A 26,964-nucleotide genomic window follows, 5' to 3' on the forward strand; every position below is an offset into this window, starting at 1 on the left:
TTCAGCGCCCCTCCCTGCCTCTCGCCTCCCATCATTGTAACCTTTGACGCCTCCCTTTCCATGGAGGCGCAGGTTGCAGCCACAGCAAAGGTGGCATTTTCCCATCTCCACCGTATTAGAATCATAGAATCATAGAGTTGGAAGAGACCACAAGGGCCATCGAGTCCAACCCCCTGCCAAGCAGGAAACACCATCAGAGCACTCCTGACATATGGTTGTCAAGCCTCTGCTTAAAGACCTCCAAAGAAGGAGACTCCACCATACTATTTGGCAGCAAATTCCATTGTCGAACAGTTAAGCAGTTGGTCCCTTACCTTTCCCGCCCCAACCTGGCCACAGTGATCCATGCGACGGTCACCTCCAGGCTTGATTATTGTAACTCGCTCTACGCGGGGCTGCCCTTGATGCTGACCCAGAAACTCCAGCGGGTGCAGAATGCCGTGGAGAGGCTCCTTACGGGGTCCTTGCCGTGGGATCACATTCACCCTGTGCTATACCAGCTGCACTGGCTCCCAGTGGAGTGCAGGGTCAGGTTTAAGGTGCTGGTTTTGACCTTTAAAGCCCTATGCGGCCTAGGACCCACGTACCCACAGGACCGCCTCTTCTGGTATGCCCCGCGGAGGACCTTAAGGTCCACAAATGACAACACCTTGGAGGTCCCAAGTCGCAAGGTGGTTAGATTGGTCTCAACTAGGGGCAGAGCCTTTTCAGTACTGGCCCCGACATGGCGGAACGCTCTGTCACAAGAGACCAGGGCCCTGCGGGACTTGACATCTTTCCACCGGGCCTGCCAGACAGAGCTGTTCCGCCTGGCCTTTGGTTTGGACTCAGTCTGACCCTTATGTTTCCCTCCCCTTATGGTTTTGATCTATGGGCTACTTTTAAAATGAGGCTGCATTTTAAATTGCATTTTAACCTGTATTTTAAATTCCCCCCCCCCCATTATGTTTTTACTGTAATTGTACTGGTGTTAGCCGCCCTGAGCCCGGCTCTGGCTGGGGAGGGCGGGGTATAAATAAAATTTATTATTATTATGGCGGTGGCTCCCTCTAGGGCTCTGCGCCTGGTGTGGGCGACCCAGTTGCGCTCCCCTCAGTCCGCCTCTGCTCCAAATGTGCCAGCCAGGTGCCCCACATGGAGAAACCAATGAGCAGGGCCAGAGGGCGACAGCAGCAACTCTCCCCAGTCGCGATTCCCAGTACAGTAACTGGCATTTCAGAAGCACTGCTGCCTCCGACAAGCAAGAGGGGAAAACATGTCGCCACTGCGCCTTTACGCTTTAACGCGCCGTCCGCGTTGGTGACCTTTAGAGTTTGCAGAACCGAGCCTCTGCCCCGCGAAGCTTACAATTTAAATGCTGGCAGCTGAACCTCAGAGGGGAATGAACACGAACAAATGCAGTTTTAGGATGAAGGTCAGCGCTCGGAGGCGCAAGATTTGGGCGCGTCTGTGGTGCCACCTAGGGGCGAGAGATCTGGGTTGACGAACCACACTCCTTTTTTTACGTTTCGTTTTTTGCACTCCCGGCTCCAAGAGGATCCCTGTGATCTGTCGTGGTATGTTTGTGTCCCCCTCACAAAGCAGTAAGGATCGCTGGATCCAGATCTCTCTCTCCAATCCGCACCTCCCCAAGTCCACACCCTTCTCCTTTGATCCCGGGGCGCCTGAAGCTGCTGTCCGCCACGTGGAAACTGAGCACAGGGGAGAGAGAAAGCGAGAGAGAGAAAGAGAGAAAGAGAGAGAGAGAAAGAAAGAAAGAAAGAAAGAAAGAAAGAAAGAAAGAAAGAAAGAAAGAAAGAAAGAAAGATCCCCAGACCGCATTCTCACTACGAGGATGGGAGGCAGGAAAAGGAGCAGGGGGCGGGGGCGCAAAGGGGACTTTAAAAAAACAACACACTCTTGCGAAGCTCCTCCTTGGACGACCTTGATGAACTTTGCAAAGGAAGGAAATCACGGGGTGGGAGGGCAGCTGGTCATGTGAGGCGAGTCCAATAAAGGGGAATTTTGCTTTGCTTTTTCTTTCAATGTGGCTGAGAGAGACACTTCTCGCACCCTGCAGCTTTGCTAGACCCGGTTGAAGTGAATCAGGAGAAGCTGGGGGAGAAATGGCCTCACCCTGCTCTCCTTCCAGAGTCCTTTGGGGGGTCTTGCTGCTTGCGCTGCTCTCTCTGGCTCAGGCAGGTGAGTGACCGTCCTTCCATCTTCTTATTGTAACTCACTCTATGTGGGGCTGCCCTTGAAGCTGACCCAGAAACTCCAGAGGGTGCAAAATGCTGCGCCAAGACTCCTTACGGGGTTCTTGCTGCGGGATCACATTCATCCAGTGCTGTACCCAGTGGAGTACAGGGTCAGGTTTAAGGTGCTGGTTTTGACCTTTAAAGCCCTATGTGGCCTAGGACCCTCGTACCTACGGGACCGCCTCTCCTGGTATGTCCCACGGAGGACCTTAAGGTCCATAAATAGCAACACTCTAGACTTCCCGGGTGGGACGGGGGTGGCATTGTGGGTTAAACCACAGAGCCTAGGGCTTGCCGATCAGAAGGTCGGCAGAATCCCCGCGAGGGGGTGAGCTCCCGTTGCTCGGTCCCTGCTCCTGCCAACCTAGCAGTTCAAAAGCACGTCAGAGTGCAAGAAGATAAATAGGTACCGCTCTGGCAGGAAGGTAAACGGCATTTCCGTGTACGCCAGCTCCCTCAGCCAATAAAGCGAGATGAGCGCCGCAACCCCAAAGTCGGCCACGACTGGACCTAATGGTCAGGGGTCCCTTTACCTTTTAGACTTCCCGGGCCCTAAAGAAGTGAGATTAGCCTCAACCAGGGCCAGGGCCTTTTCAACACTGGCTCCAGCCTGGTGGAATGCTCTGTCTCATGAGATTCTTTCCGCAGGGCCTGCAAGACAGAGCTGTTTTTCCTGGCCTTTGGCTTGGACCCAGCCTGACCCTTATGTTCCCCCCCCCTTTTATGTGATCTATAGGCTACTTTTAAAATGAGGTTGCATTTTAAATTGCATTTTAACCTGTATTTTAAATGGCTTTCCCCCCTTCTTCTTCTCCCCTCCCTCCCATTATGTTTTTACTGCAATTTTTACTGGTGTTAGCCACCCTGAGCCCGGCTCTGGCCGGGGAGGGCGGGGTATAAATAAAATAGATTTTCAATTTCATTGTTCTGCATGGGACAATGACAATAAAGATATCATATATCGTATATCATCAGTCTGGAGGGGGTCCTAAATTTTGGGATGACGCCACCCTGGATCCTAGTCAGGGGGCATGTTCTTATCTTCACCCCCTCCCCAGATCAAATCGCCTTCAAGGAGGCTATTTTGATTGCGAAAGACAGCCTGAGGAGGGCAGGTCTTGTGACAGTTGATTCTATCAGTTAATTATTCACCATGTGAAGAAACCCTCCCTTTTCCTCTCTCCTAAATCCACAGCCAGTCCATTTCACTGAGTTACCTGGAGAACAAGCTTTGGGAGAGAGTGGCGTGGAAGCAGTCAGCTCCTTTTGCATGAAGAAGATCTCTGGTTTAATCCCAGAAGGTCAGCAATGTCTAGGCAACACGATGGCCATGTACATACGCAATGGACAATCTTTATAGAATTCCTTCAAACCATAACAAGTCCAAAATGAAATCTTGAGTCTCAAAGTCTCTGAAAATCTTTAAATGCAGCGAGGTACCAGACTTTGTACGATGAAAGACAAGCTGTGTATTCAGCAAATATGATGTCCAGCACTGAACAGTGATTCCGGATATTGACTACTGTTTCGTAGAATTCTTTGTCAGCGTGGTGGGAGGATATAGAATTGCTTCATCAACCCATCTGATTTCAAATGAATGTATGTAAATGAAAATATCCAATGGTGTGGAACAGTGCTCATGTAATAATGTAGTCACTGCTCTGTTGCGTATGTTCATGGTCATCGTGTTGCCTAGACATTGCTGACTTTCTCTTAGCAACACAGGGGTTTGTTTGGTTACTTAATCTCAGAAGGGCGTGAAACTCTGGCGAGATGCTGCCAGTCAGTGTAGGAGACAATACTGACCTAGATAGACCAGTGGTCTGATTTAGTACAAGGCAGCTTCCTCTGGTCCTATGCGTTGCCCTCTCTCTCCGTGCCACATATAATTTTCCAAACCTTTGTCATACCCCTCCGTTATCATTTTACCTTTGCACTAGCTAACCCCAAATACTTTTGCCTTTCCTTGCATGCCCCAGGCTCTTGATCATATGGAAGTTTATTATTAATAATAATAATACCCCACCCATATGGCTGGGTTCCCCCAGCTACTCTGGGCAGCTTCCAACACATATAAAAACATAAGAAAACGTCAAACATTATTATTGTTGTCATTGCTACATTTGTTAGTTGCTTATATATATTGTGGACGTGGGTGGCACTGTGGTCTAAACCACTGAGCCTCTTGGGCTTGCCGATCAGAAGGTCGGCGGTTCGAATCCCCGCGATGGGGTGAGCTCCCGTTGCTCTGCCCCAGCTCCTGCCAAACTAGCAGTTTGAAAGCACGTCAAAGTGCAAGTAGATAAATAGGTACCACTCTGGCGGGAAGGTAAACGGCGTTTCCGTGCGCTGCTCTGGTTCGCCAGAAGCGGCTTAGTCATGCTGGCCACATGACCCAGAAGCTGTCTGCGGACAAACGCCGGCTCCCTCGGCCAATAGAGCAAGATGAGTGCCGCAACCCCAGAGTCGTCCACGACTGGACCTAACGGTCAGGGGTACCTTTACCTTTACATATATGTATATGTATATATATATATATATATATATATATATATATATACACTCTCAAAGCAACTTTGAGGTTGGTTCCTAGGTCCCTGTTGCATATTCAGCACCAAGCAGAAGGAACTGTATTTGTTCCTATACCTTGAAATAAAGACTGGGAGGGTGTCCCCTTCATAATGCACAACAATTATCCCTCTTTTTTTTGCACAATGTGCTGTAACTCATAAAGACTCCAGACTACACTTCTCAATAAGGCGCTTTGGATTTTTCGCCCCCAAATAAGTTTTGAGTCACCCTCAAGGAAACAGCCACATCGCCTGCACACTTGACCTTTCAAAAAACACCATGGCATCACATCCGACCCTACTGGGGGCGATGCTAATTTTGGCATGAGCCACGGTCAGATATGCTCCCCTGGCCGGTAATTGCCAATATACACACCCGTGAATGGGAAAATGGGGTGTGTGCAGCCATCATCTCAAAGAGAATGGTCTCTTGGCCATTGATGCAGAAAATGGGGGGTGTACAAAAGCAGGGCTTTTTTCCCCAGCTGGAACTTGGCAAAACTGGGTTCTGGCACCTCTCGGTTGGGCGCCATTGCCATTAGAAGTCGAACGGAATCCATTCCAGAAGTCCATTTGACTTCCAAAACGTTTGGAAACTGAGGCACGGCTTCCAATTGGCTGCAGGAAGCTCCAGAAATTGTGTCAGACATTCGGGTTCCAAAGAACGTTCGCAAACCAGAACACTCACTTCTGGGTTGTGGCGTTCAGGAGCCAAAACGGACGGGTACCAAGGCGTTTGGGATCCAAGGTACGACTGTATGTTTCCGAGCACAATTCAAAGTGTTGGTGCTGGCCTCTAAAGCCTAAATGGCCTCAGTCCAGTATATGTAAAGGAGAGTCTCCACCCCCATCGTTCTGCCCAGACACTGAGGTCCAGTGCCAAGGGCCTTCTGGCGTTCGCTGAGAGAAGCCAAGTTACAGGGAACCAGGCAGAGGGCCTTCTCGGGAGTGGCACCCGCCCTGTGGAACGTCCTCCCACCAGATGTCAAAGAGAAAAATAACTACCAAATTTTTAGAAGACATCTGAAGGCAGCGCTGTTTAGGGAAGCTTTTAATGTTTAATATGTTATTGTATTTTAGTGTTTTGTTGGAAGCCACCCAGAGTGGCTGGGGAAACTCAGCCGGATGGGCAGGGTATAAATAAATTAATTATTATTATTATTATTATTATTATTATTATTATTATTATTAGAAAACAAGGGAGGCATTCATGGTGAGTTCCGGCAGCTCTTTTTCTAGAGAAATAGTACTGCTCAACAACATATTTTTGGATGCAGGGGCGTATAAATTTCAGTTCCTTGTTGAGGCTGAATGTGCAGATCTGTCTGTACAATCTTCCCGCTCTGTGATTCTGGGAACTAGTAGTGAGCTGCTTTTAAAAATGGGTTTAGTTGCCATATTCTATCAGCCTTCTTCAACCTGTTGCCCTTTGAGAAGGGCCACAGCTCAGCAGCAGAACATCTGTTTTGCATGCAGAAGGTCCTCAGTTTGGTAGCTGGCATCCCCAGGTAAGATTGGGAGAGAAGAGACTCCTGTCTGAAATCCAGTCAGTGTAGACAATACCAAGCGATGATCTGATCTGGTTTAAGGAAGCTTTCCTATCTTCCTAGATGTTTTGGGATCGAGTGAATTCCCCACTCAGCTCACCAGGCGACCTTGGGCCATGAAGATCACCAGGTGACCTTGGGCCAGTCAGCCGGCCTAACCTACCTCACAAGGTTGTAGTGCAGGTGGAAAAGAACCATGCAGACCATCTTGAGATCTTTGGGAGACAAAGGTTGTCTATAAATGTAAGAAACAAATACAGTGGTACCTCGGGTTAAGTACTTAATTCGTTCAGGAGGTCCGTTCTTAACCTGAAACTGTTCTTAACCTGGAGCACCACTTTAGCTAATGGCTGCTGCCGCGCTGGAGGAGCACAATTTCTGTTCTCATCCTGAAGCAAAGTTCTTAACCTGAGGTAATATTTCTGGGTTAGCGGAGTCTGTAACCTGAAGCGTCTGTAATCTGAGGTACCACTGTAACCAGAACTCAAAAAAAGAAGAAGAAGAGTTTTTCTTCCATTGACCATTTGGGCAAAAGGGACCCACAATCTTTTGAAGTGTAGGAATTTTCAAGGGTCAGGGGTCAGTCTTGATGGGATAATTTTCACCTTGGGACGCTTCAGATGGACTCTGGAAGGAGCAGCCTGTTGGCCTTCCAGAGACCTTGAGACTCTGCGTTTCTGCTTGCGAGGCAGATGCGGTCCTGCGGGTGCATTTTGCAAACAGGAAACTGACGCTGTGCACTCAGCAGCTTTTGCGTCTTCTGTTTCACAGAAGCAAGACGCTGGAACGTTTGTTAGTGTGCTGCTTGATAGAGAAGCAGCGAAGCACAATCCCCCTTTTGGATGTTCATCAGCCGCTTTCGGTTCCCCAAATTTGGTTTGACCGAGCATTTGCTTCTTGTCAAGTTCCCCAAAAAAGTATTGTTGCAGGGGAGGTCACAGAGGTTTGGGTAGAATACAAGAACAAAAAACCAAACGCCACACGCCAGCAAACATTTTTAACTACTGCAGGAGTAAAACGAGTGTATGCATCACAAACAGCAATTCCTCTTTCAAGCCATCTCCAACTAAGGCCGTGGAAACGCCATGCATTTAAAGCGCATGGCTCCCCCCCAAAGAATCCTGGGAACTGTAGTTCGTGAAGAGTGCTGGGAATCGTAGATTGGTGAGATCTGGTAAACACCCATTTCCCAGAATTCTTTAGGGGAAGAGTCAAGGACAATCCACGAAACATTTAAAATTTTGAGTGTAGTATAGCATAGTATCAAAGTAATTTTATTTTTATTTGTAGAATACGGATAGATACCTTTTCAAAACGAGAGCAAGAGTTCTTTGTGTCTAGTTTGTCTCAAATGTGACCTACTATAAATGAGATTACCTGGCGAAAACAAGCTCACACCTTTTGTTGAGTTTGCATATATACTTAAAGTACATATATAAGGGCTTGTTTATATTTTGGGAATGGTTCATAGAATCATAGAATTGTAGAGTTGGAAGGGACCCTGAATTTTTCCTGATGTTTAGTTGGATTAATGTTCTTAAGTCACTGCATTGTTTTATACTTTTGGGGTGTCCCATGATCATATTATAACAGGGTAGGGCTCTATGCTATGAATCAAGCACTGCTGGGAGTCATTTCCTTTTGTTTCCCAGTGTATTTCTTATAAATAAAAAAAAAAATTGGTGTGGCACAAGCAAATTTTTGTTCTGAAAGTGTGGCCCAGAGAAAAAAATGTTTGAGAACCACTGCTCTGGCAGGACAGCTGCGTTGGTCTGTTGTCCAAAAACAAGCAAAGAGTTTGGTGCATCTTTTGTTACGGTGCCTTTCTGAAGGAGCGTCTCCACCCCCATCGTTCAGCCCGGACACTGAGGTCCAGCGCCAAGGGCCTTCTGGCGGTTCCTTCACTGTGAGAAGCAAAGCTACAGTGAACCAGGCAGAGGGCCTTCTCGGTAGTGGCGCCCGCTCTGTGGAACACCCTCCCAGCAGATGTCAAAGAGAAAAACAACTACAGTGGTACCTCGGGTTACATACGCTTCAGGTGACATATGCTTCAGGTTACAGACTCCGCTAACCCAGAAATAGCACCTCGGGTTAAGAACTTTGCTTCAGGATGAGAACAGAAATTATGCTCTGCCGGTGCGGCAGCAGCAGGAGGTCCCATTAGCTAAAGTGGTGCTCCAGGTTAAGAACAGTTTCAGGTTAAGAACAGACCTCCAGAACGAATTAAGTTCTTAACCTGAGGTACAACAACAACAACAACAACAACAACAACAACAACAACAGCAACAACAATCATAATAATATTTATACCCCACCCATCTGGCTGGGTTTCCCCAGCCACTCTGGGCGGCTTCCAACAAAATATTAAAATACAGTAGTCTATTAAACATTAAGGGACGCGGGTGGCGCTGTGGGTAAAAGCCTCAGCGCCTAGGGCTTGCCGATCGAAAGGTCGGCGGTTCGAATCCCCGCGGCGGGGTGCGCTCCCGCTGCTCGGTCCCAGCGCCTGCCAACCTAGCAGTTCGAAAGCACCCCCGGGTGCAAGTAGATAAATAGGGACCACTTACTGGTGGGAAGGTAAACGGCGTTTCCGTGTGCTGCGCTAGCTCGCCAGATGCAGCTTTGTCATGCTGGCCACGTGACCCGGAAGTGTCTCCGGACAGCGCTGGCCCCCGGCCTCTTGAGTGAGATGGGCGCACAACCCCAGAGTCTGTCAAGACTGGCCCGTACGGGCAGGGGTACCTTTACCTTTACCTTTATTAAACATTAAAAGCTTCCCTAAACAGGGCTGCCTTCAGATGTCTTCTAAAAGTCTGGTACAGTGGTACCTGTGTTCTCATCCTGAAGCAAAGTTCTTAACCCGAGGTACTATTTCTGGGATAGCGGAGTCTGTAACCTGAAGCGTCTGTAACCCGAGGTACCCCTGTATTTCAACTATGGCTCCCATCAGCTGGCTGGTCCATAAATGCTTGTGCCGTAATAATAACCCTGTATGCTGCTGGACTCCTGAGCATTCATTGAATAGCCGCGATGGCCTGCAGTGGCTGTCTAAATGCCAAGATGCATGTGATCAGAGACAGCCTGGCATTATGCAGAAGTGCCCAACTTCAGGCATCTTTTCGGTGTCTTCCCCTCCAGGCAGAAATTTCTGGCTGTTCCGCCAGCAGGTCCTGAAGCAGCGAGAGCAGCGCGCGATGCAGGAGGCGTACCTTCGCCTGAGACAGCTGCCTCGGTTCTTGGTCCCAGGGATGTGGAGTGCTCCCCTCGAGAGCTTCATCCGCCAGCCCCTGGACCACTTCAACCGGCAGGATCAGCGCACCTACAACCAGGTACGAGATGCTCAATGATCTGGCAACACCGATGGCGCTTACTTGGGTTTATTATTTCAACTCATGCGCAACCACTCATTCTACATGCCTATTTTATAGTTTTGCTTTTCATCTTTTAGTTTTCTTTAAAAAATATATTTGCTTTTCCAGATTAAAATTTTACATTCACATAACAACATAAAATATAAAAACAAGATTCCAGAGAATCTCCTGGACTTCCCTCCTCCCCTTTGTGAATCTTATTATTCGTCCTTTCCTGCTGCATCTTTTATAAGAATCCAAATTTTTATATCTCCATTATATCCAAAGTTCATCATTGCACTACAAGTGTTGTTCCAATACCACTAACGATTATAACTGTTTACAACAGTTTTTAAGATAAATTATAAATTTCCCCCATTCCTTATTAAAGTTTTGGTCCTCCTGATTTCTGATTCTTCCGGTCATTTTTGCCATTTTGGCATAGTCCATCAACTTGATCTACCATTTTTCTCTGGTAGGGACTTTATCTTCTTTCCATCTCTCGGCTAATAGCATCCACACGTATACATAAATTGTCTTTTCTGCTCCTTTGGAATTTCGGCACCTAGAATTCCTAAAAGAAAAGCTTCGGGGTTTTTTTAAAAAAAAGTTATTTTAAACATTTTTTCCAATTCATTATATATCATTTCCCAGAATGCTTTTACTACCTTACACATCCACCACATCATTTAATTTTCACCTGCTGTGATGATTGTTCCCTCTGTTTTATATACATTATATAATTATCATCATCATCATTATTATTATGCTTTACATGTGCTGTCTGAATGTTGCCTTAAAGTTACCAGAAATCCCCGTTTCCCGGGGACAGTCCCCAGATTTACAAATCAGTCCCCATACAAAATCCATTGAAGTTGAAAAGTGTCCCCGGATTCATTGAAAAAAATCTGGTAATCTTACCTTAGGGAAGCCCACCCCCTCTGTAGAGTCATGCTTTGGGAAGGGGAAGTCCCTTTCACACGTAGTGATATTCCTTCTCTTCTTTGTTGTTGTTGTTGTTTATTCGTTTAGTCATGTCTGACTCTTCGTGACCCCATGGACCAGAGCACGCCAGGCACTTCTGTCTTCCACTGCTTCCCGCAGTTTGGTCAGACTCATGCTTGTAGCTTCGAGAACACTGTCCCACCATCTCGTCCTCTGTCGTCCCCTTCTCCTTGTGCCCTCCATCTTTCCCTGCATCAGGGTCTTTTCCAGGGAGTCTTCTCTTCTCATGAGGTGGCCAAGGTATTGGAGCCTCAGCTTCAGGATCTGTCCTTCCAGTGAGCACCCAGGGCTGATTTCCTTCAGAATGGAGAGGTTTGATCTTCTTGTAGTCCATAGGACTCTCAAGAGTCTCCTCCAGCACCATAATTCAAAAGCATCAATTCTTCTGCAATCAGCCTTCTTGATGGTCCAGCTCTCACTTCCATACATCACTACTGGGGAAACCATAGCTTTAACTATACGGACCTTTGTTGGTAAGGTGATGTCTCTGCTTTTTAAGATGCTGTCTAGGTTTGTCATTGCTTTTCTCCCAAGAAGCAGGCGCCTTTTAATTTCATGACTGCCGTCACCATCTGCAGTGATCATGGAACCCAAGAAAGCAAAATCTCTCACTGCCTCCATTTCTTCCCCTTCTATTTGCCAGGAGGTGATGGGACCAGTGGCCATGATTTTCGGTTTTTTGATGTTGGTTTTGATGTTTTGACGTCTCTTCTTTACCTCCCTAAAATTCACAGCGATTCTGGATTAACCAGGACTTTTGGCGGCGCCCCGACGGACCGGTCTTCCTCTTCATCGGGGGCGAGTCTGCCTTGTCGGTGTTTGATGTGCTGGCAGGTGGGTGTCAAGCAACACCTCAATGCGGAGATTGGGGAACGAGGTCTCTTACATAGTCATTCATTCATTCATGGCATTTCAACCCCGCGTTTTTCTCCCAAGGTAGCATCCGTGGTTGTTATGTACTGAAGTTCTCACCCTGGGCCAGCAGGGGGATACTGTAGATAGTTCAAGTCCACATATGCAAATAAGGGATCGAAAGTGACGTTCAGTGATTGGATAGTTACAGAAAGTTGTTACAGTTACATTGTGCTGGAGCTCTATATAAGCAGGCTGGCTGAACCCTTCAGTTCAGTTCTGTTCTGGCCTGTGAATAAACAAGAGCTGTTTGAAGAATCGCTGTGTCGTCTGATATGTTCACCCACAACTTAACACTGGCGACGAGGATGGGATCGATGGACATCAGAGCACAGCCAGATGCAGCCACTATCTGAGCTGAGCTGAGCTGAATCACTGAGCTGAAACACTGAGCGAAATCACAGAGCAGCATGAGAACTTCAGTACATAACAGTGGTTCTCTTCCTCCTCATTTAATCCCCTCTACAACCCTGTGAGGTAGGCTGAGAGGCAGTGACTGGCCCAAGTGAGCTTCTTAGCTGAGCAGGGATTTGAACCCTCACTCCCAAGTCCTAGGCCGGCACTCTAACCACTACGCCACACTTTTTTTTTGGAGATGGGACTTGCTAGAACTTTGCCTTCAACCGCATTTGTAGGCCCGAGGCTCTGCCATGGATTGACTGAAGGCATACGGAGCGGCCCTGAGGACATACAAAGTTCCTGCACCAGTGCTAGGATTGTTTTGTCGTCCCAAATTCCTGTGAATGGTGTCCATGCGTCTTTTGTCAACATTTAAGCTTTAATTCCTAGTTGCTGGCAATCGCTGGTATGCAGAGCGCTGCATAATAGTATAATAATTTTAAAATAATAATTTTACTATTTGTGCTCCGCTCATTTGACTGGGTTTTCCCAGCCACTCTGGGCAACCATATATTTAAAATACTATGAAACCACTTTTAACAATCATGGTCCCCCCCCCCCAAAAAAAAACCCCTGGGGGCTGTCGTCTGTTAAAGGTGCTGAGAGTTGCCAGGAGAACTACAATTCCCAGCTCTTCCCTATGAAGAAACTTGAAATGTTAAACCACTCTTGAGAATTGTAGCTCCAGGAAGGGAATAGGGGTCTCCTATCCTCTGTAGTCTTCGAACCTAAAGGTCCCCATCTACACAATACATTTAAAGCAGTATCATATCACTTTAAACCAGAGTTTCCCAAACTCAGGTCTCCAGCTGTTGCTGGACTACAACTCCCATCATCCCATAGTCAGCAGCACCAGCGGTCAGGGATGATGGGAGTTGTAGTCCAAAAACAGCTGGAAACCAAAGTTTGGGGAAACCCTGCTTTAAACATTCAGGCCTTCTCCCAGAGAATCTGGGAACTGTAGTTTGTTAAGGGTGCTTCCACTGTTACAATCCCCAGAGTGGTTTCCCAGTCAGTCCCTCTTCCTAGGGAACTCTGTGAATTATAGTTCTGTGAGGGCAGCAGGCACGATCTCCTAGCCCTCTTAACAAACTACAGCTCCCAGAATTCTTTGCAGGAAGCCACAACTGTTTAAAGTGGTATCGCAGCGTTTTAAATGTATGGTGTGAAGGTGGCCTGAGTGAGACCTATCCCCTGTTTCTCTTTCCGGTTTTAGGACACCACGTGCAGCTGGCCCAGAAGTACGGAGCTCTGGTGGTGGCCCTCGAACACCGTTTCTATGGGGCCAGTATCAACCCCGATGGGCTGCAGGATCACAACCTTCAGTTCTTGTCCAGCCAGCAAGCGTGAGTTGGCACCTGTGACTCGTATTGCAAACCCTGCTTGCGTTTCCGTAATACCATAACGTTTCTTTAAACATTTTACAAAACGCTTCCATTCCTCCGAAAACGTTTCCTTCGTTTTTAATCTCTAATTTTGGCTTGCCTTTTCCACACTCTCTGTCATTTTCATAAGCCGTTGGCATCTTTTCGTTGGCATCTTGCCTCCTTCCCATTTTTGAGCATATATCATTCTTGCCGCTGTCGTGCATGCATAAATGAATTGTCTTAAGTCAATCGCCCTCTTAAAGGTAAAGGTAAAGGTACCCCTGCCCGTACAGGCCAGTCTTGACAGACTCTGGGGTTGTGCGCCCATCTCACTTAAGAGGCCAGGGGCCAGCGCTGTCCAGAGACACTTCCGGGTCACGTGGCCAGCGTGACATCGCTGCTCTGGCCAGAGCCAGAGCCAGAGCCGCACACGGAAACGCTGTTTACCTTCCCGTTGGTAAGCGGTCCCTATTTATCTACTTGCACCCGGAGGTGCTTTCGAACTGCTAGGTTGGCAGGCGCTGGGACCGAGCAGCGGGAGCACACCCCGCCGCAGGGATTCGAACCGCCGACCTTTCGATCGGCAAGCCCTAGGCGCTGAGGCTTTAACCCACAGCACCACCTGCGTCCCCTAATCGCCCTCTTAATTGCAAGTAAAGAATCAAGGGAGGTTGGGGGGTGTCTGGGGGTGTGCCTCTGGTTGCAAAGTTCTGCCGTCTCCTTTTGCAGCTTGTCTGACCTGGCCTCCTTCCACCATTTCGTCACCCAGAAATTCAACCTGACGTCCAACAACACCTGGATTTGCTTCGGAGGCTCCTACCCTGGCTCGCTGTCTGCCTGGTTCAGACTCAAGGTGGGGCCACAAGATTGCCAGTAGGGGCCAATAGGAACAGGACAGTGCCAGAATTACGTATAAGCTAAACAAGCTATAGCTTAGGGCTCCTCTCTCTTGCCCCCCCCCCCAAAAAAAAAAATTAAAGGGAAAAAAACCCCTGGATGTACATTTCCAGAATATAAGATAAAAAACAAATAAAATAAAATCTACATGCAGCAACAGTGTTTTGTGTTGTGTAGGCTCCTAGGATGTAAGTCATGGGCCCCGCCTGCTAGCCTGCTCCCTAAAATATCACTGGTTTGCTCATTTCTATACAGTGGTGCCTTGCTAGACGAAGAGAATCGCGGAGACGAAAAGAATCCGTTCCGCCATTCTCTTCGTCTAGCGGTTTTTTCATCTTGCGAAGCAAGCCCATTGACGGCTTAGCGGATTAGCGCTATTAGCGGCTTAGCGGCTTTTAGCGGCTTATCAGCTTAGCGGATAAGCGGCTTAGAAAAAGGGGGGGGAGGGAAAAAAAGTCGGAAAAACTCGCAAGACATTTCGTCTTGCGAAGCAAGCCCATAGGGAAATTCGTTTTGCGAAGTGCCTCCAAAACAGAAAACCCTTTCGTCTAGCGGGTTTTTCGTCTTGCGAGGCATTCGTCTTGCGGGGCACCACTGTATATAGGGTGCCTACATTCTGCATGGGCTGGTTGCATGAGTAAACAAACAAACCCCTGGGTTGCAAAGTATGAGTCAGCAATATCAAAAGCAACACAATGGCCAGAAACAATAACAATGTGAAAAACTTTATGGAATAATTGAAAACATCAAAAGTAACGAACTGAAGTCTCTGAAAGTCTTTAAATGAATCACGGTGCCAGACTTTACCTGGCGGAGAGCAAACTGTGAATAGATATAATGAAAAATACTCTGGAACAGTGCTCATGTGATCTATTTGAAAAAAGATTGGTTAATGAAGAAATCACATATTTTTTTACTTACGAGTGTTGAACTAATTGGCTGGTGAAGAATTCAACAAAACAGTAGTTGTTTTTTTTTATAGAATATTTATTAAAGTTTTCAAGAAATAATACAATATAAACTGAAAAAGAAAGAGAAAAAATAAAAAGATAGCAAAAATACAAAAAAGAAAAATACAGAAATACAAAAGTAGTTAAAAACACATAAAATTTTCATCACTTATTTTCTTTTAACTTATTTTCCAGACCTTCTCATACCTCCCTTTCTTGTATTCCAATTCAAATTGTTAGTTCAACAAATCCTCACCATTAGTTTATACTTTTTTCTGAACATTATTTTTCATATCTCTTAAGCATTACAGCTGGAAACCACTTAATTTATGTCCAACATCATCCTAACATTCATTAATTTTACAATATTTCTGCAAGTAGTCTTTGAACTTCTTCCAATCTTCTTCCGCCGACTCTTTTCCCTGGTCTCGGATTCTGCCGGTCATTTCTGCCAGTCCCATATAGTCCAAAACAGTAGTTGTTATCCGGAAAAACTGTTCAGCAGAGTTCAGAGCTGGACATCAGAATTGGACATTTGCTGATTATACAAAGCTTCACAGTTTGCTCTCCGCCTTCCGTGAACACAGTCTCAAAAGTGAGTCCATAAGTGACTGCAGAGGCCAATTCTGGATCCACACGTCCATTCTCTCTCTCTCTCTCTCTGTTCCAGTTTCCCCACCTGGTCTTTGCTGCTGTTGCTTCTTCTGCCCCCGTCAGAGCCCAGCTGGATTTCACAGGCTACCTTATGGTGAGTTCTTGGCAAAGAAACCAGGTGGTCTTTTTGAGTTTAGGGATGGCCCTCAGAGCTTCTTGAGGCCCTCTCAAATGATGACCACACGATGGCCAAAGATTGCCTGTGGTTGAACTCAGCCTCGATCAACCGGAAAGGCCTCCAGATATTTGGACTACAACTCCTATCAGCGCTGGCGGGAGCTCATGGGAGTTGTAGTCCAAATATCGCCAGTTTGACTCAAAAGGAAATTATTCCCCCTCCCCCAAATAGTGAAGAAGAAAAAGCTGGAATTAATACAGTGGACGCTCGGGTTGCGAACGCGATCCATGCGGGATGCACGTTCGCAACCCGCAGCGTTCGCAACCCGCGTCTGTGCACGTGTGGGTTGCAATTTGGAGCTTCTGCGCATGCGCAAAGCGCAATTTAGCGCTTCTGCGCATGCGCAAAGCGCAATTTAGCGCTTCTGCGCATGCGCGGCCACCGAAACCCAGAAGTTACCTGTTCCAGTACTTCCGGGTTTCGACAGTCCGTAACCTGAAAAAACACAACCTGAAGCAGCTGTAACCCGAGGTAAGACTGTACCACAGTGTGAATCATCACATTTGAACGTAATGTTCTCACCATGCCTGAAACCCCATGCGACTTAACAACTTCGTCCTTATCCCCCCCTCACCTATCTCTCTTTGACTTCTTCTTCTCCAGGTTGTTGCCGCAAGTCTGTCCAATCCAGTGGTCGGTGGTTCCAAAGAGGTGAGGTTTTTAACATTTTTCCAAATGACTCATTTTTTGGCCGTGTGGCAAACTACAACCGTTAAAAGTGGTTGTGTTAACGCTTTGAATGCGTAGTTCAAATGCATCCCTGCTTTTTGCCGCCTGTCGTGTGCTCCCCGCCCCCCGTCTTTCCTTTTTTTAAAAAGAAACATTTATTTATTTCAGAAAAAATAACCTAATAATAACAGTAATAATAATAATGAATAAACAACTTTTATTTGTATCCCACCTTCCCTGGCCGAGACTGTGCTCAGGGCAGCTAACATCAGATATATAACATTGGTATAAAATCAAACAATAATTAAACTACCTCCCAAAAACAAGTCAGGATCAAATTATAACAAAGTCAATTAAAAATCCATACAAAGAGATTGCTCTGAATCTCAAGGCTTTCTCCCATCCCCTCCATGGGTCCTCATCTCAATATTTACAACTGCATATCAGTCCATTAGCCACATTTTTTATCCATCTAAATTGTCCATAGTTATTGTCACTTTACAAGTGCGATTAAAATCGTGCCAATGTTTTCATCTGCTTACAATGGCCTCCTAAATGAATTACAAAATTTCCCCATTCTTTTTTTCAAAGTTCCTGCCCTCATCTTCCTTTTTGCTTCTCTCACAGTGCATGGAGGCTGTGGCTGACGGCTTCTCTGCTGTGGACGCCCTGGTGCAAGATGGAGCCCGGGCCAAGCTGGCGAAGGACTTCCGCTCCTGCCATGATTTGGAGGGCTCTGGCGACTGCGTGGAGCTGGTGTCCAACCTGGCTGACATCTTCATGCTGGCTGTGCAGTACAACAACGAATACATGGAGTGGAGCACCATCGCCAACTTTTGTCGTGTCATGACCAACAAGAAGACTGGCTCTGCCTACCAGAGACTTATGGCTGCCAACAACGTAAGCCTGCGTCTCGGGGGGCGGGAGACCTTTCTAGGGCCCGGACTGAGGAGCTGTCAATCCTTTTCCTTTGTTTAGGACGAGTGAGTGATTGGGCTGCAACTCCAGTGTGGTGTAGTGGTTAAGAGCGGTAGACTCGTAATCTGGTGAACCGGGTTCGCTTCCCCGCTCCTCCACATGCAGCTGCTGGGTGACCTTGGGCCAGTCACACTTCTTTGAAGTCTCTCAGCCCCACTCACCTCACAGAGTGTTTGTTGTGAGGGAGGAAAGGAGGAAAGGAAAGGAGAATGTTAGCCGCTTTGAGACTCCTCCGGGTAGTGATAAAGCGGGATATCAAATCCAAACTCTTCTTCTCTCAGTATTATTTATTACAGTGGTACCTCGGGTTACATATGCTTGAGGTTACAGATGCTTCAGGTTACAGACTCCGCTAACCCAGAAATAGTATCTCGGGTTAAGAACTTTGCTTCAGGATGAGAACAGAAATCGTGCTCTGGCGGCGCGGCAGCTAAAGTGGTGCTTCAAGTTAAGAACAGTTTAGGGTTAAGAACAGACCTCTGGAATGAATTAAGTACTTAACCCAAGGTACCACTGTATTAGTATTACTATCTGGACTCGCACCTCGGCAGCTGTTTTGTGTGGGCACCCACGGCATGTTTATCGCAATATGAGCACCGCCACTTCGGTTTTTTAAACAACAACAACAAAAGGACTTTATTTTATTTCATAAAGTTTATATACACTTGATTATAGTGGGGAGGAATCTAAAAGCGGTTTACAAAAAAGAATAGAATACAGTCATACCTCGGGTTACAGCCACTTCAGGTTGTAACCAGAATGGGTTACTTCCGGGTTTCGGCAGCCGCGCATGCGCAGAAGTGCCAAACCGCAACCCGTGCAGACATGGGTTGCGAACGCTGCGGGTTCTGAACGTACATCCCGCACGGATCATGTTTGCAACCTGAGCGCCAACTGTAATAGAAATGTCTCCCCAAAACGTGCCAGAAAGTAAACAATAGGCTCAGAGTAAAACACATGTGTCTGGATAGGCTTGCCTAACCAACCAAACAAACAAAAAGTTTTTAGTAGGCGCCAAAAAGATGATGATAACTGAATCGCTATATCAAAAGGTACTGTGCAAAAATATTATAAAAAAACATTAAACAATTTAAAAAGGAATAGATACATTAAAAATAACCCAGATGGAGACCCGTAGCATAGCTGGAAAAGCTTTTCAGGCCAAAAATGTCTTCAGTTGTTTCCTGTTGTGCCATCACTGACCATTAGCTGAGCTGGGAGTCCTGGACTCGCAGCAGTGTCTGAAAGGCACTTCCTTGGCCACCTCTGGGTCTGTGCAACAGCCATTCTGGGACTGAAGTTCCTCTTATTTTCTTATTTATTTGATGTATAGGTGTGGTTCACCGATACATTGGTTCATCACCCAAAGAAGAAATACAAAAACAGCAGTTGCTCCATAGGCAGTAAAAGCATGATCCAACTCACCCGAATTCCTTATTACACAGAGTAAAATGTAATCCTCAAATGAAATGTGCAGATTTAGATCTCAAGAGTCCCCTTTGCAATTGACCGCAAGCCCACCCAGATCTTTCTTCCTAATCTTCCTAGCTGCCACCTTATACCGTATTTTTCGCTCTATAAGATGCACCAGACCATAAGATGCACCTAGTTTTTGGACGAGGAAAAGAAGAAGAAAAAATTCTGAATCCCAGAAGCCAGGACAACCAGCAGGATCGCAGTGCTGTGATCCCCGAGGAAGAAGGGCAGCCCTTCTCCCTCCTCAGGAAAAGCCCCCAAGAGCCGCACACACGCTCCATGCGGCTCTTTAAAGGGAGTGCTGAGCAGAGCCTCCCACCTGCATTCGCTCCATAAGACGCACACACATTTCCCCTTTTTAGAAGGGGAAAAGTGCGTCTTATAGAGCGAAAAATATGGTAACTCACGGTTGTTTCACCCTCTGGTTAGATTTGTTTCCTTCGTGAAAAGGGGTTTTGTGAATCGGTTTCTTGGGTCCGTATATAAGTGGACTTTGTAGTAAGTGATGGCAAACGTCCTCTACGTATGGTTGCCCACACAGGCTGAGTCTCTCTTCAAAAGGTATTTCGTTGTATCACCCACCCAGGGCCGGATTTAGGTTTGATGAGGCCCTCGGCTACTGAAGGCAATGAGGCCCTTTATATGTCCAGCTGTCCTTTGTCAACAACAAATTGTTGCGGTTTTTGGTGTTGAATATATGCTACAGTGGACGATCGGGTTGCAAACGTGATCCATGCGGAATGCACGTTCGCAACCCGCAGCATTCGCAACCTGCAGCAGCACGTTTGTGCACATGTGGGTTGCGATTCAGCGCTTCTGCACATGCGCAAAGCGTGATTTAATGCTTCTGCACATGCGCAACCGCCGAAACCCGGAAGTAACCCATTCTGGTACATCCAGGTTTTGGCGGCCTCGTAACCCAAAAAAACACAACCTGAAGCGTCTATAACCCGAGGTATGACTGTATATGGTAATTTATGGACCTAATAGGTATCTAAACCCATTTGCACATAACAAATAGGAACCTACACTACACAAAACACTGTTGCCGTATGCAGGTTTTATTTATTATTATTATTTTATCTTATATTTTGGAAATGTATATCCATGTTTTTTTCCTTTAATTTTTTGGGGGTCCCGAGGAGAGTGGGGCCCTAAGCTATGGCTTGTTTAGCTTATACGTAAATCTGGCATTGCGCCCACCTCTCTTCTTTTCGAAAGGTGTATTTGGACGGCATGAACATGACATGCACAAAGAACAATCACACAGAGGCCCTGGAGGAGCTGCGCAGCACACTCATCTCCGTGTCAGGCGTGGGCATCAGGCAATGGTACTTCCAGACATGTACAGAGTTCGGATACTGTAAGTGAGAGTTAACGTTTTGCCCTCTGCTCTCCTCCACCTCCTCTTCCTCCTCCACTTATTATTATTATTATTATTAAGTGAGAGTTAACGTTTTGCCCTCTGCTCTCCTCCACCTCCTCTTCCTCCTCCACTTATTATTATTATTATTATTATTATTATTATTATTATTCACCCTAAAGTCCTGGGGTGGATTATTTGTGTTGGTGAGGAGATGAGAGTTTGTTCATCTCAAATTAGAGCTAATCTAAATGAGATTGCCTGGCAAAAAAAGCGAGCTCACGCCTCTCATTGAACTTGCGTACATACTTAAGGTACATAGGTAAGAGGCTCGTTTATAATTACATTTTGGGAATCCGTCACGTTCTTGTGCATCTGCCTCGCTTTGTTCTGGCTGCCCCACAATCATATTATAAAGTAGTCGTGCTCTACGTTACAAAGCAAGCACGGCTGGGAGCTGTTTCTTTTCGTTTTCCAACGTATCGAGAGAAGATTTGGTGTGGTGCAAGCAAATTGTTAATCTGAAAGCGTGGCCCAGAGGAAGAAGGTTTGAGAACCACTGACTTGGGGGCTGCCCCAGAGAAGGCCCTGTCCTGGACCTCCACCTCTGAGCTTCTGAGACCAACCAAGTGTGGGCTTTCCCATTTGCATTGTTTCCCGTGAACTTATTTCCTTTCTATTTATTTATAATATACATTTTTATTATTATTTTTTTAACATATCAGTTCCAACAGTCATGCAACATAACTTCTCATCTTATATAATATTTTGGACTTCCGTCAACTCCTCTGATGATTTTCCGTTTTTATCACTTATTCTGCATTTCTTACTTTCTGTATTACATATAATTATCCTTAACTAATAATTCTCTTCATAGACCTTCTTGCAATATTTCAAATAGTCCTCCTTACAAAACTTCTTGCAATCCTACTAGCGTAATCTGTTCATCACAGTTACTCTTCAAATAGTTCATATATTTGCTCCAGTCTTCTAAGAATCTCTGATCCCGCCGGTTTCGAATCCTTCCTGTTAATTTATCTAATTCTGCATAGTCCATCAACTTCATCCTCCATTCTTCTTTCATCAGTAATTCTTCTTGCTTCCATTTTTGTGCCAATAATATTCTTGCTGCTGTCATTGCGTATGAAAACAACTTACAATCCTGTCTGTTAATATCATCTCCTGCCATGCCAAGTAAAAATGCTTCTGGTTTCTTAACCAACGTATATTTCAACATCTTTCTTGTTCCCCGTGCAGTGGCGTAGCGTGGGTTGTCAGCACCCGGGGCAAGGCAAGTAATTTGCCCCCTAACCCGTGGATTTGCGCCCCCTAACCCTAACCCCCAGATGTTGCGCCCGGTGCGGCCGGCCCCCCCTGCACCCCCCACGCTACGCCACTGTCCCCGTGAACTTAGTGGCCTCAGACCTGCCTTTTGCACTTTATTTCTCTCGCTCTAGACCAAACCTGCGACGATCCTGACTGCCGTTTCTCCCGCTTCATGAACCTGACGACTGAGCTTGATACCTGCCAAGAGGTCTTTGGCATCCCCTCTCAGGCTGTCCAGGAGGCTGTCTCCTTCACCAACAACTACTATGGGGCCGATCGCCCCAAAGCCAGCCGTGTCCTCTTCGTGAATGGTATGGAGGGTGGGGAGGTGTGGGGCCCTCTCAGACAACCCGTGTGCAGCGCATAGTTGCGAGAGAGGGAGAGATCCCCAGTTTGAAGCCTATGGAGAGCTCCGTTTTGTCAAACCAAATACACTCATACCTTGGGTTGAAGTTGCTTCAGGTTGCGCGCTTTCGGGTTGCGCTCCGTGGCGACCCGGAAGTAATGGAATTGGTAACGTCCGGGTTTCGCTCCTCGCGCATGCGCAGACGCTCAAAATGACGTCATGCGCAGGAGCGGAAGCGGCGAATCGCGGCATGCGCAGACGCGGGTTGCGTTCGCTTCAGGATGCAAATGGGGCTCTGGAACGGATCCCGTTCGTATCCAGAGATACCACTGTATTTATGTGGCTGGTTGTGATTGCTTGTTAGCGAGGAGAAAAGCGCTCTACACATGCTCAGAGGCAGATTTCCCCCTTCACTGTGAGGGGTGTGTAGGGTTTCTCACCGTTTGTCTGTGGAACAGACTCTTTAACGAGGCTGATTGGCATCCAATACCTTTTTAAAATGTGTAGTGGAAGGGGGGGGGTGTTATTGGGATGTTTTTGTTTTTATTATGTACAGTGGTGCCTCGCAAGACGAAAATAATCCGTTCCGCGAGTCTCTTCGTCTAGCGGTTTTTTCGTCTTGTGAAGCATCCCTATTAGCGGATTAGTGCTATTAGCAGCTTAGCGGTTTAGAAAAAGGGGGGGGAGGGGAAAAAACTCGCAAGACGTTTTCGTCTTGCGAAGCAAGCCCATAGGGAAATTCGTCTTGCGAAGCGCTTCAAAAAACGGAAAACCCTTTCGTCTAGCGGGTTTTTCGTCTTGCGAGGCATTCGTCTTGCGGGGCACCACTGTATTTTCTATTTTTTTATATTGTGATCTTATGTTGCAAACAACAACTACAACAGACTCCCTCAGGAGGAGAAGAGCTCTTCTTTCTTGGAGGTTTTTAAGCAGAGGTTGGGTGGTCACTTGCCATGCATGATGTTCATATATGATTTATGATCATGTATGTTGAGATTCCTGCATCACAGGAGGTTGGAGTATAGACGACCCTCTACAATCCTATGGTTCCGTTTCTCCTCCTCCACTTCTGTGAGTTCCATTTTTGCACGGACAGAACAAGAGATAATAACAACGCAATTTCATTTCAAAATCTAAGCCAAGGGGGTCTTGTCATCTGAGGCGGATATACGAATAAACCCATTGGGTTGCACCCAACCAAGTTTTACTCACAGTAGCCCCACTGAAATAAAAGGACCTAATTTAATCATGTTCATAAATTTCAATAGGTCTACTCTGAGTAGAGCCACAACACATTTTCCAGCGAGTTCATAGGAGCAGCATAGATCCCCCATCCTGGCATCAGAAGTTAGCTTCCGAGATCTGCCTCTCCCATTGGATCACACTGGCGAATCAGTTTACTTTCTCTCCTCCTCGGTGTTTGATCACTGCCTTCTCTCCCCAGGCGACATTGATCCTTGGCACGCCCTGAGTGTCCTCAAGAACCAGTCCCGCTCCGAACGGGCTATTTTAATCAACGGCACTTCCCACTGCGCAGACATGAGGACACCCAACCCCCGGGACCCACTGCCCCTTGTCCATGCCAAAGAGGTGAGAATGGCCCGGGGGTGGCATGGGGGAAAAAATAACTTGGGATCCATAACCTTTTCCCGGAAGTTCCACTTCCTCTAACCTGTCTGGTCTCAGGCTGGAGGCAAGGGAAGGGAAGAATTAGAGTGCAGAACCCTTTTAGGAAAGTTCTGTTTCCTCCTATGAAGATATAATAATTATACTACTACTACTACTACAAATAATAGTAATTTATTTATACCCCGTGGGGATGCGGGTGGCGCTGTGGGTAAAACCTCAGTGCCTAGGACTTGCCGATCGCATGGTCGGCGGTTCGAATCCCCGCGGCGGGGTGAGCTCCCGTCGTTTGGTCCCAGCTCCTGCCCACCTAGCAGTTCGAAAGCACCCCTAAGTGCAAGTAGATAAATAGGTACCGCTTTCTAGCGGGAAGGTAAACGGCGTTTCCGTGTGCTGCGCTGGTGCCGGCTCGCCAGAGCAGCTTCGTCACGCTGGCCACGTGACCCGGAAGTGTCTCCAGACAGCGCTGGCTCCCGGCCCCTTAAGTGAGATGAGCGCACAACCCTAGAGTCGGACACGACTGGCCCGTACGGGCAGGGGTACCTATTTATACCCCGCCCATCTGGCTGGGTTTCCCCAGCCACTCTGGGCAGCTTCCAACCAAATATTAAAAACAATACAGCGTCAGGCATTAAAAACGTCCCCAAACAGGGCCGCCTTCAGTTGTCTTTTAAAAGTAAAATAGTTGTTTATTGCCTTGAAATCCCCTGGGAGGGTGGTCCACAGGGCAGGCGCCACTACCGAGAAGGTCCTCTGCCTGGTTCCCTGTAACCTCACTTCTCGCAGTGAGGGAACCGCCAGAAGGCCCTTGGCGCTGGATCTCAGTGTCCGGGCAGAACGATGGGGGTGGAGACGCTCCTTCAGGTATACAGGACCGAGGCTGTTTAGGGCTTTAAAGGTCAGCACCAACACTTAGAATTGTGCTCAGAAACGTACTGGGAGCTATTGAAGATCTTTCAGGACTGGTGTTATATGGTCTCGGTGGCTGCCCCCAGTCACCAGTTTAGCTGCCGCATTCTGGATTAATTGCAGTTTCCGAGTCACCTTCAAAGGTAGCCCCACGTAGAGCGCATTGCAGTAGTCCAAGCGGGAGATAACTAGAGCGGGAGATAACTAGAGTCTGTGGGCAGGTAGGGTCTCAGCATGCATACCAGGTGGAGCTGGTAAACAGCTGCCGTGGACACAGATCCATGAACCTTGTAGTGGGGTAGGAGAGTTGAATATAATGCCAATATATTTTACATCAGGCAACCAATGCACCCTTAAGTTTCAGATAATACATGGGTAGACAAGTCTAAAAAGCCCCAGACACAAATTTTCACGGCCCTCTAGCAGCTGTGGTGGCTCATGTACCAGAAATAATATATTTAGTGTTAACTCTGGAAATGTATGCTCGATTCTGACCCAACTAAGCCTCCTGATGTATATTTTGCTCCCCACAAATGTCTGCTTGTTAGGATTTTAGTCTTGTTTTAAATGTTTTTGTTTTTAATTATTGTGCAAAGTACCTTGAGATGGTGGTTTAGGAGGTGGTTAATAAATCAACGGCAGTAATAAAAATGAAAACAATTGTCCCTGAATTAGGAGCACAGCCTATAAATCAGGATTCTAGTTAGGAGCCTGGCAGCTAAAAAAGCCAATGCAATTCTGGGCTGCATCAATAGGAGTATAGCATCTAGATCAAGGGAAGTAATAGTGCCACTGTATTCTGCTGTGGTCAGACCTCACCTGGAGTACTGGGTCCAGTTCTGGGCACCACAGTTCAAGAAGGACACTGACAAACTGGAACGTGTCCAGAGGAGGGCAACCAAAATGGTCACAGGCCTGGAAACGATGCCTTATGAGGAACGGCTAAGGGAGCTGGGCATTTTTAGCCTGGAGAAGAGGATGTTAAGGGGTGATATGATAGCCATGTTCAAATATATAAAAGGATGTCACATAGAGGAGGGAGAAAGGTTGTTTTCTGCTGCTCCAGAGAAGAGGACACGGAGCAATGGATCCAAACTACAAGAAAGAAGATTCCACCTAAACATTAGGAAGAACTTCCTGACAGTAAGAGCTGTCTGACAGTGGAATTTGCTGCCAAGGAGTGTGGTGGAGTCTCCTTCTTTGGAGGTCTTTAAGCAGAGGCTTGACAACCATATGTCAGGAGTGCTCTGATGGTGTTTCCTGCTTGGCAGGGGGTTGGACTTGATGGCCCTTGTGGTCTCTTCCAACTCTATGATTCATTCTATGATTCTATGAACCTTGGTTTTATTTTCTCTCCCTCCCCACTCCCTCCATACAGCAAATCTCCTTGCAGGTTGATGAGTGGCTGAAGTTAGCGAGAAAGATAAATCAAGGCAGCTGAGGGGCCAAATGAGAAGATGCTTTGCCAGCCCAAACCACTGACGCCTCTCCTTCGAGAAAGACTGCTTGCTCCTGCCTTGTCTTAGAGACTCACAAAACATCTTTGCATCACCTGGGAAATAACCATGTGGCACAAATGACTGTCTTTTTTTTTTTTTTTTTTTTTAAAAAAAAGCTTCAATTTCCAAATACAGATTTATTTATTTTTAATACCCTTGATTCTTCACTGTTGTTGATATGATGATGATGATCTGTCGATGGAGCTGGATTTCGTAGCGGGTGGAAGATGGAGTGTCAATAAGGATGCCAATATATTTTTTCTTTTCTTTTACTGGTTTTTGCTCCTTTGCTGTCTGGCTTGTGGGATGGTGAAGCTTTTCCCATCGCTGTATCTCCGTGGAAAGAGGAAAATGTCTGCTTCGTTTCTGTGCGGCAGACTGTGGGTTAAAGGCTGTTTGTCCCAGGGGCAGGGCAGAATGTTTGCGACGAAAGGTAGAAAACCAGGAGCTATAAAACCCTCTTTGGTGGAGGTTTGCTGGAATCCGTTTCCCAAAGCAATAGAAAACGTCTTTTCTAAGGAGAGTTTAATAGAACCTAATCATAACTTGGTACGGGTGGTGCTGTGGTCTAAACCACAGAGCCTAGGACTTGCTGATCAGAAGGTTGGCGGTTCAAATCCCCACAACGGGGTGAGCTCCCGTTGCTCGGTCCCTGCTCCTGCCAACCTAGCAGTTCGAAAGCACCTCAAAGTGCAAGTAGATAAAT

At 46.8% G+C, this 26,964-nt stretch overlaps 3 protein-coding genes across 3 annotated transcripts in view; 2 read left to right on the plus strand and 1 right to left on the minus strand.

Moving 5' to 3' along the window:
* BCKDHA (branched chain keto acid dehydrogenase E1 subunit alpha) overlaps positions 1-26,964 on the minus strand; it is a 191,490-nt gene that overhangs the window by 67,281 nt on the left and 97,245 nt on the right. The gene's annotated exons all lie outside the window — the stretch shown is intronic.
* The window catches only part of B3GNT8 (UDP-GlcNAc:betaGal beta-1,3-N-acetylglucosaminyltransferase 8), a 117,843-nt gene that overhangs the window by 6,912 nt on the left and 83,967 nt on the right, over positions 1-26,964 (plus strand). The gene's annotated exons all lie outside the window — the stretch shown is intronic.
* PRSS16 (serine protease 16) lies at positions 2,011-26,530 on the plus strand. Its single transcript, XM_079985570.1, has 12 exons — positions 2,011-2,181; positions 9,493-9,683; positions 11,444-11,543; positions 13,237-13,366; positions 14,117-14,240; positions 15,905-15,982; positions 16,670-16,717; positions 17,363-17,635; positions 20,411-20,552; positions 22,010-22,189; positions 23,669-23,814; positions 26,138-26,530. Exons 1-12 carry the CDS (start codon positions 2,106-2,108, stop codon positions 26,198-26,200), a joined length of 1,551 nt encoding a protein of 516 aa, XP_079841696.1. The 5' UTR covers positions 2,011-2,105; the 3' UTR covers positions 26,201-26,530.

This window comes from Podarcis cretensis, assembly GCF_951804945.1.
Source record: "Podarcis cretensis genome assembly, chromosome: 8".
In the NCBI taxonomy this organism is placed as follows: Eukaryota; Metazoa; Chordata; class Lepidosauria; order Squamata; family Lacertidae; genus Podarcis; species Podarcis cretensis.